Source organism: Mauremys reevesii, linkage group 25, assembly GCF_016161935.1.
Source record: "Mauremys reevesii isolate NIE-2019 linkage group 25, ASM1616193v1, whole genome shotgun sequence".
NCBI classification, from domain to species: domain Eukaryota; kingdom Metazoa; phylum Chordata; order Testudines; family Geoemydidae; genus Mauremys; species Mauremys reevesii.
Genome location: NC_052647.1, coordinates 7,255,269 through 7,271,170, shown reverse-complemented (window position 1 = coordinate 7,271,170; position 15,902 = coordinate 7,255,269). Strand labels below are relative to the sequence as shown.

General features: G+C 52.0%; 1 protein-coding gene across 1 annotated transcript in view; it reads right to left on the bottom strand.

Annotated features, from left to right (window-relative positions):
• Positions 1–10,925: 10,925 nt before the first annotated feature.
• LOC120391383 (adhesion G protein-coupled receptor E2-like) overlaps positions 10,926–15,902 on the bottom strand; it is a 28,368-nt gene continuing 23,391 nt past the window's right edge. The window contains exons 12-18 of the mRNA XM_039515026.1: positions 15,078–15,275; positions 14,304–14,539; positions 13,491–13,557; positions 12,620–12,711; positions 12,000–12,168; positions 11,776–11,883; positions 10,926–11,247 (exon numbers count right to left, since the gene is read on the bottom strand). Coding sequence (XP_039370960.1) covers positions 11,242–11,247; positions 11,776–11,883; positions 12,000–12,168; positions 12,620–12,711; positions 13,491–13,557; positions 14,304–14,539; positions 15,078–15,275 — 876 coding nt within the window. The 3' untranslated portion in view covers positions 10,926–11,241. The remainder of the gene's footprint in view (positions 11,248–11,775; positions 11,884–11,999; positions 12,169–12,619; positions 12,712–13,490; positions 13,558–14,303; positions 14,540–15,077; positions 15,276–15,902) is intronic.

The following is a 15,902-nucleotide window of genomic DNA, read 5'->3' as shown; positions in this document are numbered from 1 at the left end:
TGGTTGCTAACATTATGGTCAGAGATGTCAGTGTCCTGGGGTTGTTAATGAGTCTTGCTGTAAGCAGTCATCTAAGGTCGTGCAGCTGTAATGCCGAAGTCACATTCTGAGCAGTAGCTCTTCTTAACAGAAAACAAACAGAAGAACAGATCTTCATCCAGCTCACAGTGCGGCTCCCTATGCGTGAGATGGTGATGTCCAAGTCTCAGCTGTAATTGTAGCTCTTGTCAGCAGCTGTCGTTTTGGAGACGCAGACAGAACATCAGTCCTGTTCCAGGTGGTGCCGTAGTAACCGAGTTAACACAGGAAGAAGATGGAAGGGGTGGCTAGTGACTATCCATGCTTGACAGTGTCAGAGAGCGGGATGTGGGTGGTCAGATCTAGTGGTCAGAGCAACCTGGCATCCAAGAACCGGAGCCACGGGTCAGAGCCAGGGGCCAAAAGCCAGCACCAAGGGTCAGAGCCGGGGCAGGAGCCAGGACTCAGATCCCAGGGTCAGAATCGGGGTCGGAACCGAAGCTGGAGATGAGGAATAGGAGCTGAGTGTCAGAACCAGGTTACATGGAGAGAGGCAAGGCAGGAGCTGGGCTGCACCAAGGCTGGAGCTATCACAGCTGTGGGCAAAAGCTTTGAGCAGCTACTGAACTGCTGCTGCTGGGCTTAGGAGCCTGTCTGCTGACCCTTCCCACCAATCAGGCAGCTTGGTACAGGCCAGCTGCACTCGTTAGGTTGCCTGGAGACTGGCTATGCTGCAGGCCCTGCATCCCAACAGATGGTCCTTGTTGATGGTCCCATATGGCAGGTTCTTCAAGGGAGGGACTCCTCAGGACTTGGGGCTTTCCAGTCCTCCCATCCAGGTGTCTGTGAGCTCAAGCTGAAGAGAGGCAAAGAAATACACTCAAGCTCCTCCTCCTATGATCACTCTCATGTGTGGGTCTTGCCAGGTCCCCTTTTCTTGTGCCCCCCCTCCTAGAGGAACAGCTCTGGTCCAATCAGTGTCACCAACGTGCTTCTTCCAAATAGATCAACCTTCCCCTGAGGAAAAACACTGCACACACATTTGGGTTTTGCCCACATAAAGTCAATTTCTGCTCAGTGACTTCCCCTTTCTCAGGTGTTTCCTGGTGGTTATCCCTGTCCTGTCTGGATTGTGGTGAGCAGTGGGGTGTGGTTCACCTGCCTTATTTCCTCCTCTGTCTGCTTTAGAACAATGCATTCCCTGTGGCTAAAGAAATGTCTTTGCTCTCCTCTTTGTCATTGGCCAGTCTATCATAGAATCATAGAATATCAGCGCTGGAAGGGACCTCAGGAGGTCATCTAGTCCAATCCCCTCCTCAAAGCAGGACCAATTCCCAACTAAATCATCCCAGCCAGGGCTTTGTCAAGCCTGACCTTAAAAACCTCTAAGGAAGGAGATTCCCTAGGTAACCCATTCCAGTGCTCTACCACCCTCCCAGTGAAAAAGTTTTTCCTAATATACAACCTAAACCTCCCCCACTGCAACTTGAGACCATTACTCCTTGTTCTGTCATTGGATACCACTGAGAACAGTCTAGATCCATCCTCTTTGAAACCCCCTTTCAGGTAGTTGAAAGCAGCTATCAAATCCCCCCTCACTCTTCTCTTCTGCAGACTAAACAATCCCAGTTCCCTCAGCCTCTCCTCATAAGTCATGTGCTCCAGCCCCCTAATCATTTTTGTTGCCCTCCACTGGACTTTTTCCAATTTTTCCACATCCTTCTTCTAGTGTGGGGCCCAAAACTGGACACAGGACTCCAGATGAGGCCTCACCAATGTTGAATAGAGGGAAATGATCACGTCCCTCGATCTGCTGGAAATGCCCCTACTTATACAGCCCAAAATGCCATTAGCCTTCTTGGCAACAAGGGCACCCTGCTGATTCATATCCAGCTTCTCGTCCACTATAACCCCTAGGTCCTTTTCTGCAGAACTGCTGCCTAGCCATTCGGTCCTTAGTCTGTAACAGTGCATGGGATTCTTCCGTCCTAAGTGCAGGACTCTGCACTTGTCCTTGTTGAACCTCATCAGGTTTGTTTTGGCCCAATCCTCTAATTTCTGTAGGTTCCTCTGTATACTATCCCCACCCTCCAGCATATCTATCACTCCTCCAAGTTTAGTATCATCTGCAAACTTGCTGAGAGTGCAGTCCACTGTCGAAGAAAAACTGCACTCTCAGCAAGTTTGCAGAAGCTGGCAAGAATACTGTGGGAGATCGTATCAAAAGCTTTGCTAAAGTCAAGGAATAACACATCCACTGCTTTCCCTTCATCCACAGACCCAGTTATTGCCTCATAAACCGCAATTAAGTTAGTCAGGCATGACTTGCCCTTGGTGAATCCATGCTGACTGTTCCTGATCACTTTCCTCTCCTTTGCTTCAAAATTGATTCCTTGAGGACCTGCTCCATGAGTTTTCCAGGGACTGAGGTGAGGCTGACTGGCCTGTAGTTCCCCGGATCCTCCTTCTTCCCTTTTTTAAAGATGGGCACAACAGTAGCCTTTTTCCAGTCATCTGGGACCTCCTCCGTTCGCCATGAGTTTTCAAAGAGAATGGCCAATGGCTCTGCAATCACATCCGCCAACTCCTTTAGCACCCTCGGATGCAGCACATCCGGCCCCATGGACTTGTTGCTCGTCCAGTTTTTCTAAATAGTCCTGAACCACTTCTTTCTCCACAGAGGACTGGTCACCTTCTCCCCATACTGTGCTGCCCAGTGCAGCAGTCTGGGAGCTGACCTTGTTCGTGAAGACAGAGGCAAAAAAATCATTGAGTACATTAGCTTTTTTCACATCCTCTGTCACTAGGTTGCTTCCCGCATTCAGTCCTTCCTGAACACCAAATCTCTGTTATTCCAATAACATCTTAATTCCTTGACTTTGCCAAGACTTCCAGTTCTCCCTGCTTGTTTCCCAGGCTTCTTGCCTTTGTGTATAGGCACTTAAGATAACTCGTTGATCATCCTGCTTTCTCAGTGTGAGGCAGGAGGGATGGGTGCTTCCTCCCGGTATCCCATTTCCCCACTTACCTCAGAGCTTTGGTCTCCTTCCTCCGGTGATCCTAGTTTAAAGCCCTCCTCACTAGGTCAGCCAGCCTGCTTGTGAAGATGCTCTTCCCTCTGCCAGCCCTCCCCTGCAGGGGGTTTTGTGTGATGGTGCAGGAAGGTAAGAGCTCAGCATGCCTGCCCCTCCCTCTCTCCCAGAGACACCCATGTTTCCAAGGTAAATATGGGGAGAGCCAGCTCTGTGGGAGAAAAGAGACACTGCCGCTGCTGCTCCTGGGGGCAGGAAAGTGGGGCCCACGACTCTGCCCCATTGCTCTGGGGCAGGAGGAGTGGAGTGTAGTAAAATGGTCTTGGCAGAGTTGCCCAGAACGTTATGGGATATAACCTTGCCCTACTCTGCCTTGAGTTGCTAGCTCAGCCTGTGCTATTCTGTGCCACTTACTTCCTGTTTTAGTCAGTGGGATCCCCCCACCCACCCACTCACAATACCACACTACCACCCCCCTGTTAGAATTCTCACACAGACATACAGGCACCGACTTCCTCAGTTCCTGGGAGGCTGCTCCACCTCCAATCCACCCTTTCACCAAACCCCCACCCCATCTCTTCCTGCCCACAGCCACACCCCTAACCCCTCCCCCGACTTCTTCCCTCCCCTCTCTACCCCCTCCCACCCAGCATCTCCTGCATGCTGCTGAACAGCTGATCGCAGCAGGGAGGGGGTGGCACTGATCCACAGGCTCCCAGTGGGTACTGAGCACCCACGGAGTTGGCGCCTATGCACACACACATTCTGTGAGGATGCAGTTAAGTGAAGCAGCGAGTTCCCAGCAGGCTCTCTTGAGCACTTATTTTGGTTGCACTGAGCAGTCACTTTACAGCATTGGTGATGAGGAATACGTAAGACTGGGGAGTGATGGGAAAATTGAAGAGTTTCCTGTAGAAAGTGAGGATCAGCATTTATCTAAGGAAAGCCGGAGCCACTAATTTCCTTGCAAATGAGATTATAAATAAAAGACAAATGGATTTAACCTTGGACCTCAAACAATGTACGTACTGTCACGAGGCCTGCTCTGCTAGCAGGTGACACTGACCCCAGCCCTGTGTTCATTTGGATAATTCAAGATGTAAGCAGAGCCGGAATGAGCTCTCCCCTGACATCTAGTGGTGAGCTGTGGAGAAGGACTTCAGGGGCTGATCTCTTTTCATGGGCACACCCACCCCACCTAGCATGACGGACTGCCTGCCCAAATGGTCACTTTGGCTGCTGTGGGATCCCCAGTCTCTTTGTTATTGGGGCAGGAGCAATAAAGGGTTGTTATCCTGGTTATGTGAATCAAGGACTAGCAGAGAGGTGAAGCTAGCGAGATGGCTAGCGAAGAGGTGTGGTTAGTTGGGCAGCTGGCGGAGAGGCACGGCTAGCGAAATGGCTGGCGGAGAGGACTGGAGCAGAACCCCACAGAGAGTTGTGGCAAAAGCAACTAGCACAACTAGTGCTGCTAAAAGAGTACAGAGCCCCAGCCATGAGGGCCCTGCATGAAGACTTTGGACATTTAGGGATGGAGAGGACCCTGGAATTTATTTGTAGTAGGTTCTATTGGTCCCAGATGGTTGAAGATGTTCACAGGCAATATGAGACATGCGCTTGATGTGTTAAAAGGAAAACTCTGCCCATGGGCTCTGCATATCTGAAGAATGTTACCAGCAGCAACCCTTTGGAGCTGGTATGCATTGATTTCTTGTCTTTAGGAGTGGACAAAAGGAATGTCAGGAACATTCTAGTAGTGACTGACCATTTTGCATGCTATGTGTGGCATATCCCACACGTGATCAGAAGGCCACCACTGTTGCTTGAGTCCTGTGGCAGAAATATTTCTCAGTTTATGGATTCTCAGCCCAGATACACTCTGACCAGGGGTGGGACTTTAAGAGTCACCCTCTGAAGGTATTTGCTACACTCAGACTCTGTGTTTATGAGAGGGGAAGTATTGCCTCTTAGAGGCACCCAGGCGGGTGGTATGTAATTGTCCCAGGTCTCTGCGTGGGGGCTCGAGCCAATTTTGTGTTGTGTTATTGAAAAGGAACTTCTAGATACTGAACCCGGCCTTTGATGTTTCTAAGTCTGACGGGCAGAAGGGTTACATAAATAAAAGACAAACGGAGTGATATTCCTCAGGGGCTGCTTAAATAAAACCTACTCCCTCTTCAGGAGTTTGTTGCACTCCCAGGAAGCAGGAGGTAAAACTTCAGAAGATCTACAAGAGATCAGAACAGAGCAAGCACAGACACCACAGCCAAGTGTTACCGTAGAACATTTCAAGTGTCATCATAGAGTGAGGAGCAAGGTGAAACCGTAGCTGTGTCTGTGGAAGAGCTAAAAATATTAACTGACTAGCGATTGGTTGGAAACGTCCTATGTGCTGTGGGGCAGATTAGTGACACCACAAACCAATGAGGGAATTCAAAGACGATTGCTGGCAGAAGGGGACATAACTTGGTCCAAAGCAACAAACTGAGCAACAGCAATGGGATCAGCAGTGAAAAAATGTACAGGCTTTGCATTTAAAATGCAGGGATAATCAATGTGACTCAGGCGCCTGAGAGGTGCTTCTGCATAAGTTTGTAACTTTACAATGGCAGATCTCAAGCCCCAGAAGGCAGGGCCAGATGTACAATTTATGCGCCCCTAGGCACAACATGTTCAGCATCCCCATTGCCTACAGCTGACCTTCATGTTGCACACAGTTTTAGAGAGGTCAGGCACCCCTAGAATGCCTGGCACCCCTAGACATGTGCCTACAATGCCTATTTGGAAATCTGGCCCTCCTGGAGGGTAGACCCCAGTGCTATGTTTACACAGCCAGGGCTCTGACTCAGGTTTAAGACCAAGCCCCACTTCTGTCCACATAGAAGTTAGTTTGACTCAGGCTTGGAGAGCCTGCTAGGAGTGGGTCAGAGCTGAAGTCCAAACAAACGTTTTGAAGTGTGGATGCAGCTCAGCTCCATGTCACCAGACTCGGGTGTGGAGAGTCTGCCAACACTATCTAACAATCCCCAGGGACTGCGCTTCCCAACCCTTCAATTCCAAAACTTGCCACTTGCTTCCCAGGAACCTTATGTAACATGGGGATACGGATAATGGCCTCCTTTGTAAAGGACATTGAGACCTTCTGAGGAAATGAGCTACAGAAGAGGTAGGTAGTCCTAGGGTGCAGGTCCAGCACAGGCTGGTCTGGCCCCTCTACTCAACAAGGGGTCAGCTGCTGCTCTGGTGGTGAAAGGCTCTTTGTATCTCCTCAACCATAAGGCCTTGTAATGTCCTAGGGACGATCTCCCTTTGGGTTCCTCACCAGGACGTCGGTTATTCCTTCCCCTGAGAAAACACCCTTAAGACTGGAGACTGGCCACTTCCCAGGGCTTTGGGAGATGAGTCAGAGCTGCGGGACACCAGCTCTCGTTTACCCGGGTGCAGGGCAGGAGTAACTCTACTGAATTCAATGGTGTTGGTGTCACTAGGCATAAATCTAGGTAACTCGGGAGGATGGCTTTGGGCCTATGTGACCCAAAGTACCTTTATGTAAAGTGCTTTTGTTAGCCTTACTAAACTTTTGTAACCTCTTGTGTTATGTGCTGACTACTGGCAGCTGCAAGGCTGCTTGACACTAGATGTAGCCAATACTAAATAAGATAGGCGGAAAGCAGATGCTGTAATTAAAGTTATATGCATGAGAACGTAGCCCCCACGGTGGGAAAGTACAGATAACTGTTCACAGAAGAGGTACTAACGAGCTAAAGTGGTTTTTGCCAAGTATGATTTAACCTGTTTAGTGTAATTGCTATTGCAAAGTGTATTTGGTACATGGGAATAGACGGGAGGGGCAAGAAAGGGGGTAAGGGGGAGGAGTGTGGGGGGAATGGAAATGCTTAGCTGAAATCATGTATAAAGAGAGAGAGCTGTTTGTATCTGGGTGCAGGATTTGAGATTGCTATGTCTCCCTTGCACCTTATCTGGGCTCAAATAAACCTGGTTTTGCTTCTCCACCCTGGTGTGTTAATTAGTGTGACGCACACCGGGCAACGAACCCCCACTGTTGCTGTCCTCGGCCCTCTGTGCCGGCAACAATGGCGTTACGCCTAATTTTTCTGTGGAATATTCCAGCTGCTGGGGATGGTTCCTGCTCCCTTCTCTCACCTCGAGGAGCAGCAATCAGCTGTTTCTAATGAACCAGCAGCTCCCTCTCCCATGTGAAGGCTGCAGTGTCTGGAGCTGGGCAGGAGCAGGGAGGTATTTCAGACACACAAGGCTCCGCTTTCCCTCCACGTTCTTCATTGCTGTGTAGGTGGGATTGGACTGAGCTCCCCTCTGACGTGGAGTGATGAGCTGGGGGAACAGACTCCAGGAGCAGACTGTGTTTGCCTAAGCACCCTACTGTGCCTAGGAACTCAGCAGAGGGAACTGCTTTGCCAAAGTGCCCCCTTTTGGCGGGTGCTGGGTTACAAATCACTTTAGTAGGGAGTGCAGGGGAATGGCAGGTTGTCACCCTGATTGTGTGAGGAAAGGGCAGCAGAACTGTGCTTAGCCTGCCCTGAGTGACGCTCACTCGCTAAGCAGGGGAGTAGAGATGCCAAATCCCCGTGAGAGTGAGAGAGAAAGAGGGTCTGGACAGGTGTCTGTGTCCGGGGGTGTGGGCTCTGCCTAAAGAGTCCTAGACGCCATTTCACCCTCTCCCTCCCCACTGTGTAAAGACAGAGCTGATCAGACACTGGAGAGTGTTTGGTTTGTTCAGTGATTGCTAGAGCTGAAATCACTGAGAACCAGGTCTAGCCGCAGAGCCTTAGGGCACGTCTACACTTAACACGCTGCATCGGCACAGCTGCACCGAGGGAACTGTGCTGCTGTGGCGCTTTAATGGAGACGCTCTAAGCTGACGGAAGAGAGCTTCTCCCATCGGTGTAGTTAATCCACCTCCCCGAGAGGCGGTAGCTGTGTCAATGGGAGAAGCTCTCCTGCCCACACAGCGCTGTCTACATGAGGTCAGGTTGCTATAACTACGTCGCACAGAGGGTGGGTGTGTGTGGATTTTTCACCCCCCAAGCGATGTAATTACACCGATATAGGTCTGTAGTTCAGACCAGACCTCAGTTGTAAACATTGCGGTGACCAGGGCCACCAAGAGCGGGTTCAGGCCTCGGTGAAAACATTTTTTTAAGATCCGCAGCAAGGGCGGACTCGCTAAACAGGGCCAAAGCCAGGGAAGCCAGGCCCCAGGCCCCGTTCCGGACCACCGGGCCCCTGTAATTTGTACCAGCTTCTCCACCCTCTTGTCAGGCCTGGTGGTGGCAGCAGCGGCTGAGGCATTTCTCGACACCATCTCCACACCTCCCACCCCACTGGCGGGAGCAGGGCCAGCTCCAGGCACCAGCCAAGCAAACTCGTGCTTGGGGCGGCAGATTCTAAAGGGCAGCATTCTGCCCAAACCGAGGGCAACATGGCCACCCTTTTTTTTTCTTTTTTTTGTTCACCTCTCCAGCCGACCCCCAGGGGATTTTTTTTTTTTTGCTTCACCACTCCAGCCGCCCCGCAGGGTTTTTTTTTGTTTGTTTTTTTTGCTTTGGGCAGCAAAAAAGCCAGCGTTGGCCCTGGGCGGGAGTTGAAATCCCGTGAACGCTCTGAACTCTGGGCCTTCGCTGACCAAGGGCAGCAACTGTGAGTGGGGTGCAGGGGAGGGAAATGGCAAAGGCAGGTTAAAGGAGAATTTGTTGGACTTTCACACTGCAAGGGGAGAAACTGAGGCAAAAGACACTGCCCAATATATTCTGGGGTAGGAGTTTGCTCATGGCTAAGGCTATGATTATGTCCCGGAGGTCATGGACATGAGGCCTTTCCCCTCCAATTAGCTCTGCCCCCCCAATAATTCCCACCTCAGAACTGACCAGGGGGTGGGGAGCTCCATAGCCTGATGGGGGAGGAAAGTTACAGGCAGGGCCGGCTTTAAGGCGATTCGGCCAATTCCCCAGAATCGGGCCCCGCACCACTCAGAGGGCCCCGCAACGTCCCATAGGAGCTGCCGCCAAAGTCCTGCCACTGTCATTGGCGGCAGCTCAATCACTGCCACGGAGGAAGGTCCCTCTGCCGGAATGCTGCCAAAGACAACGGCGGGACTTCGGCGGCAGCTCCTTCGAATCGGGCCCCGCGGTGCCTAAAGCCGGCCCTGGCTATGAGGCACCACGCTGGGCCCTACCTGGCGAGGCCCTGCTGCCCGGGCCTGGCTCCTCCCCGAGGGGCTTGGACACGTTGCTTATATTCTTGATGCTGTGAAAGGGGGCAGCATGTGGCATGGGGGTGTGGATGGGGAAGGCCGTCTCCACCACCAAGTGTCCTTGGCTCCCCTCTGGCTGGTGGCGGGAGACCCTCTGCAGTTGCCCAGCCATGACGGGAAGAGGAGGGACCCCCCCGGAGCTCTCAGCTACTGAGGAGGGTGAGGGGACCCTGCAGCAGCCCAGCCCCCGGTGGCAGTGGGGGACCCTAGACCTCCCAATTGTCGCAGTTGATGGGGAACTGGAGCTCCCTGCTGCCACAGGGGGTGAGATCCCCCACAAATGCTCAGCTGCCATAGGGAGCAGGGGACTTTGAAGTGGGGCAGTGGCGGTGGGGAACCCCGGAGCTCCAGATGCAGTGGGCGCGGAGGTGAACCTGCCTCCCCATTTTGTCAGGATATTTTTAGTGAAAGTCAAGATAGGTCAGAGGCTTCCGTGAATTGTTATTTATTGCCCACAACCTGGCCGTGGTTTTTATTAAAAATATCGTTGCCTTACTCATGGTCACAAGCTTTCGAATCGTGGCTCTGGGGTTTCCCAGATTACTACCAGGTTCCTTTCCCCTTTTTATTAAAAGTTCTCTTTGTTATACACAGACTCGAGAGGGGATGTATTGCCTCTTAGAGGCGCCTGGGGTGGTCTGAAGTTTTCCCAGATTACTGGGTGGGGGTGTGATGGGTTAGTCACAGAGATCCCCTTGGGACTGTCACCTGATGTGCTGAAATTACCTCTGAGCCTGTTTCCCTGCCAGGTTGGGACTTCAGGACCCTGCCTTGTTGATCCAAACACGCTGCCTGCTGCAACACAGACCCAGGACTGGGCCATGTCCCCATAGCTGCAGACTTTAACTAAAAACAGTTCTGCAGGTTACCTGTCTCCAGCACCCAGACACCCAGCTCCCAAAGGGATCCAAACCCCAAATACATCCATTTTATTCTGTATGATGCTTATACAGGTTAAATTCGTAAATTGTTCATCCTCTGTATCACTGATAGAGAGATATGCTCAGCTGATTGCTCCCCCAGGTATTAATCACTTACTTTGGGTTTATTTATAAAATCATTTTTGTTTAATTATAAAGAGTAGGATTTAAGTGGTTTCAAGTAATAACAGCCAGAACAAAGTAAGTCAGAAAGCAAAATAAAACAAAACACAAAAGTCTAAGGCAAATACATTAAGAAACTGATTACAGGTAATAGATCACCCTCAGAGATGTTCCAATAAGCTTCTTTCACAGACTAGACTCCTTCTTAGTCTGGGTCCAAACCTTTCCCCTGGTACAGTCTTTGTTAGATCCAGGAGACATCTCAGGTGGTAAGCAGGGGTTTTCTCATGGCTGGCAGCTCTTTGTCCTGCTCCACCCCCTTTTATCACTTTTGCGCAAGGTGGGAATCTTTTGTCTCTCTCGGTCCCTACCCTTCCTTCTAAATGGAAAAGTACCAGATTAAGATGGATTTCATTATCAGGTGACATGGTCACATGTCACTGTAAGACCCCTAGTCTCCATTCCCCATGGGCTGGCCCACACATACACAGCGAGGCTTTCAAGTAACTAAGGCCATTTACAACGGATTGTTTCTGGAGCACCCTTAATGGTCTCCACTTAATATGTTTACATCAGTGATACAAGTTTATAGCTTAGTCTCCTAAGTGCAGATATAGAAATAACACATGCAAACAAATAGGATGAACACACTTAGTAGATTACAAGCTTTCTAAAGACACCATAGAAGGGGTATTTAGCGTAAAGTATATTCTAATCATGTCATATTCATAAGCATATTTCCATAAAGCACATGGAGTGCAACATCACAGGGGGCTCCAGCTGGTTCTGTTTTGTATTGGAACCCCTAGGTATTGAACCCGGCCCTGGTTGCTGCTACCTCCACCTGGCAGACGGGTTACATCTGGCAAGAAAAGCAGAAAAATGACAATAGGTTCCAAGGCCACTGAGAGTGTAATGTGCGAACTGGTGGGTTGTCTCTGGGAGGCGACACACAAAGCCCTTGGATCCTGACCCATCGGGATAATGGAGCCAAGGGAAATTCTTCACGGTGCTGACTGCTCATTGGGGATGATCAGTCTGCACTGACAAGGTTTCAGTCCCAGGGGACAATCTGATATAATCAGATCATTACACTGCAAGAGCCAATGCCTGCCTAGTCCACAGTGAGTGACCCCTAGAGCTCCCAGGAGAGCCAAGGGAAGGGAACGTGGAGGTGCCAGGACAGGACATTCTGTTCTGGTGCCTAAGACATCTAGGATACCCCTCGATAGTGACCGACTCTCACTAACACTTGCAGTGATGTTCCCAGCTGGCTCATAACCAATCCTGAGTCATTCGGGGGGCAAATCACCTTTACAGCAGTGATGAGACACAGCTAGAGATGACTGTGTCACAGGCTGGTATTGGAGCAGAGCAGAGGACCTCTTACCGTCTTGGTGCTGGTGGTGGGGACAGCAGACATGGACAGATCGGATGGCTGAGATTTCGTGCTGAACATTGGGAATCCCTTGATCCATCTCCTGTACTCCTCTCTCACCTGGAGAGTGAGGGACACAGTCACTGCACTATGTAACTAACGTTGAGAAGATCAGACATGGCCACTGTGAGGCTGGTGAAGGTGCTGGGTGGGCGCTGACGGGCCGTGGGCGTTACCTGGCGATTGAGGAGACAGTGCACCAGGAAGATGAAGGCTCCCTGCAGGCAGTTGACGATGGTGAATAAATACGCCGTGACTGTGCCTGCTGGGCCGACTTGGAGGACACCAAGGCTCCATGTGCAGCCCAGAATGAAGAGCTGGGCGATGGCTTTAAAGGTCAGTAACCTGGGTAAAGGCAGATGGAGAGATCCCGTTACAATAACCCTATGGAGAGCAATTGGGTCAAGAGGATCTGGGCAGAGTGGGGTGGAGCTACCGGCCCCTGCTTTCCTATGTGGGACAGGGTTACTGTCAATGCAAACACACTGAGAATTCATTCCTATGGATCCTAGATATGCTGTTCCCCTCCTGCAATCCCTCTCACCCTCCCGGTGCCAAGGACCTTCCAAACCAAGGCAAAGGTAATAATTGGAGATATATCAATCTCCTAGAACTGGAAGGGACCTCGAAAGGTCATCGAGTCCAGCCCTTTACTAGCAGGACCAATTTTTGCCCCAGATCCCTAAGCGGCCCCCTCAAGGATTGAACTCACAACCCTGGGTTTAGCAGGCCAATGCTCAAACCACTGAGCTATCCCTGCCCCCAACAAGGCAGCTGACCCTTCTTGTCCTCTTACCTGTGGTCTCTGACAGTGGACACATCTGCATTGAGGGAGGAGAGTCTGTTTCTCAGGATCCACAGGGTCAGCACAAAGAACGTTATATTTATCTATAGGAACAGTGGGAAATATTTCCCATAAAACATCCCATCTGGGGCTGGTGACTCCAGCTGAGGCAGAGAACGATCCCACGGGACCGAGACGAATGCTGCAGAATCGGGGACTGCTCATTTCCGGTGGGAATTATCCCCTCTCCTGTAATATCCCCTGGCAGCTCTTGGTCCATCCCCTTGCATAGAGCTGTCAGCACAGCCAGGGCTTAGATGGATCAATGGGATCACAGAGGCCAGATGCTGCTCAGAGTTCAATATGGAGCCTCTCCAGTGGAGTCAGGAGTTATTTTGGGTTTACACTGGTGTAACTGAGAGCAGGATCCGGCTCAGAGATTCCAGATCCTGCCTCTAGAATACTTCCTGCCACTTCCAGGCTGTAACAAATCCCCCCTGCCCCCCGTCCCCAACTTCCCCAGGGGGTAGGGAGGAATATGTAGGGACATTTGTTTCCCCTCCTACAAAAACCACTGCAGAGTGGAGCCCTCTCCCTTCCTCGTTCCTTGGGTCATTAACGCGACTAGACTAAACTCTTCTGTCTTCACTTGGCAAAACTCCTGCTGACGTCCCTGGGAGCTGTGCCCGAGTAACGGCTGTGGGCCTGGGGATACAGCACAGGGACTAATCCTGGGACTGACCACAGCAGGTGAGCCAGGTGGGGCATAACTGGGTCTTTCCTTGTGTTTTATGGGCCACGTTCCCCTCCCTGCTTCACTGAAATCAATGGGGTCACAGAGGTGAGAGGAGAATGGGGCCCTGTGGTTCTGTGAGGTACCCACCAGGATTATGGCACAGACTGGACCCAAGAAGCTCCAACGAAAGCCCCTCTCCAGGCTGAGCCAGCAGCTACAGGGAGGGAGGAAGAAGAAGGTGACTTTAATGAGGTTTCTGCCCTTTTTCAGTCCTGAGGGCAGAGCGGGGGTGTCACAGGGCAGCTGGGTCTCAAAAGCGAGATGGATCTCAGCCTGCCTGTGACATGGCCGACTCTCTTGCGGGCACCAGGCAAACAGCCCTTCCCATGTACCTCAGCATCTCCTGCTTTCAGCCACCACTTCCTCTTCCACCTCCTCACATGACCCTTTCTGGTGGATGGGCGCAGTATTGATGGAGGGCCAGACATGCAGCGGATGGACCTTGGCCCAGCTGCACTGAAGGAAGTGGAGCTGCCCTGATTTACACCAGCTGAGGATCTCGCCTGGGGTGTCTAGAATACGCTACACCCTGTTTTAGTGGAGTCGCTCACTTTAGAGAGGGGATGCTCAGGGATTTGCACACAGGAAGAAGGTGCATTTGTTTCCTACCCACCAGCCCCACAAACCCAGCCTGGGAGCTGAGAGTCAAGCTGGGATCTTTCTGGCTTGTTCTTCCGCATCGTCAGTGGGGTGAGGAGTGTAGATGTCTGACAGGGGGCAATGCAACTGCAGCGCTCGGGGCAGCTTAGTGTCCCTGGGGATGGGAAGGGTCCCAGGGGGACATTCAGCTGCCAGGCAGGGCGAGCCGGGAAATCTAGGTTCAAGTCAGACCTGGGGTGAGCTGGAAAAGTGAATGGAAGCCACATCCCAGCTCCCCTTTGGGATGGGCGCTGCACGTACTGTGTGGAACTTCCGTAGCCTTTGTGATTCACTGCTGCAGAAATAGCCACCACCAGGGCTGGGAATCCGTAGCCGAACGGGTACATGAATCTCTTCTTGAACCGGCTGGTGCTGGTGTAATTCACGACCTTCAGGTTCCAGATGATGAGGAAGAGGAGCAGCCCCTCCAGGAACATCCAGGTGAAGCAGGCCAGGAAGAGGTAGTGCAGGAGGCCAGCAATGACAGCACACGCCACCTGGGGGAGACAGAGAGCCCGGGGCACTGCGGTGGGGAAGGGAAATGCTGAGTATGGGGGAGACCTGCCGGGGGGTCACACGGGGATTCCTGCTAGCACAGCTCTCCAGGTACAGCGCTCCGTGACCCAGAGACGGCAGGTTCCTCGGTCTATGGAGGGTCCTGTGGGTGCACATTGCTGATGCAGGAAGGGAGCAGAGATTAGTGGTTAGAGCAAGGGAGCAGGGCTCAGGGGATCCAGGTTCTGTTCCCAGCCCTGCCACAGAGTCCCTGGGTAACCATGGGCAAGTCACGTAGGAGAGGAATTGAGGCACAGGGAGACTGTGACATAGGGATAGAACTGGCTGAACTCCAGGGGTTGGAGACACTCAGAGCACTGCGCCCAGTGTGAAGGGGCCTAATGGGGTGGAAACAGCCCCCCGGGAATCCCCCCAGTGTCCTTCACAGCCCAGAATCCAGGGAGCACAAAGGGGTTCAAAGCCACACACCCCAGCCCTGCTGCGAGTGGAGGCACAGAGCAGGGGAGAATCAGGCCGTACCTGATTGCCGGGGCGGGTCACCGTGGTGAGGAAGAGCAGGTCGGCCAGGAAGAGGCAGAGGGAGAGCTGCAGGTGGAGGGAGGTGCTGATGTTGCGGATGGAGCGGCACAGGAGGAAGGTGAGGATGGCCAGGAAGAGGCACAGCAGGGAGATGGTCAGTCCCATGTAGGTGATGATGTTGAAACTGAGAATCGCTTCCTGGGGACAGGAAAGGAAAATCCCTGGGAGTGAGGAGTCCAGGGGTTCAGGTGCCACGTCCCGTGTGTTCCCAGGGAGCATCGGGCATCACAGCCTCTCCCAGCCAATGGGGCTGAAGTACTCTCAGAGGGGGAGCCCTATACAAAGGGAGTCCACTGAGGCTGACTTGGGGCCCCACTGGGACCTAAACCTGACTGGGGCTAGAACCCTTTGGCCTTCCTTCTTCACTCCTGCTCCCCCGTCCCTCCATTACAGATGACAGGGAACAACATTGTCACAAGCTCACGGCTTCCTAGACTGTCTCTATGCTGCATCTGGCAGCTGCTCAGAAATGTCTGACAGGGCAGGGATCCTCCTGCCTGAAAAACTCAGGTCACTGACAGATGAGCTGAGGGAGAATCCCCATTAACTGTTAGCACTATAGCACCTCTGATGAACAACAACAGTTCTGAACACTAGAGGGCACATGTGGGTGGACAAACACAAACATGCACTCACACCACTAGAGGGCATGTGCACATAGACACAGACAAACACCACTAGAGGGTGCAGGATGCTAGGGAGATTCCCAAACCTGAGCCATCTTTTGCTGGTGACAAATCTGAGGAACTGTCACAAATTGAAGTG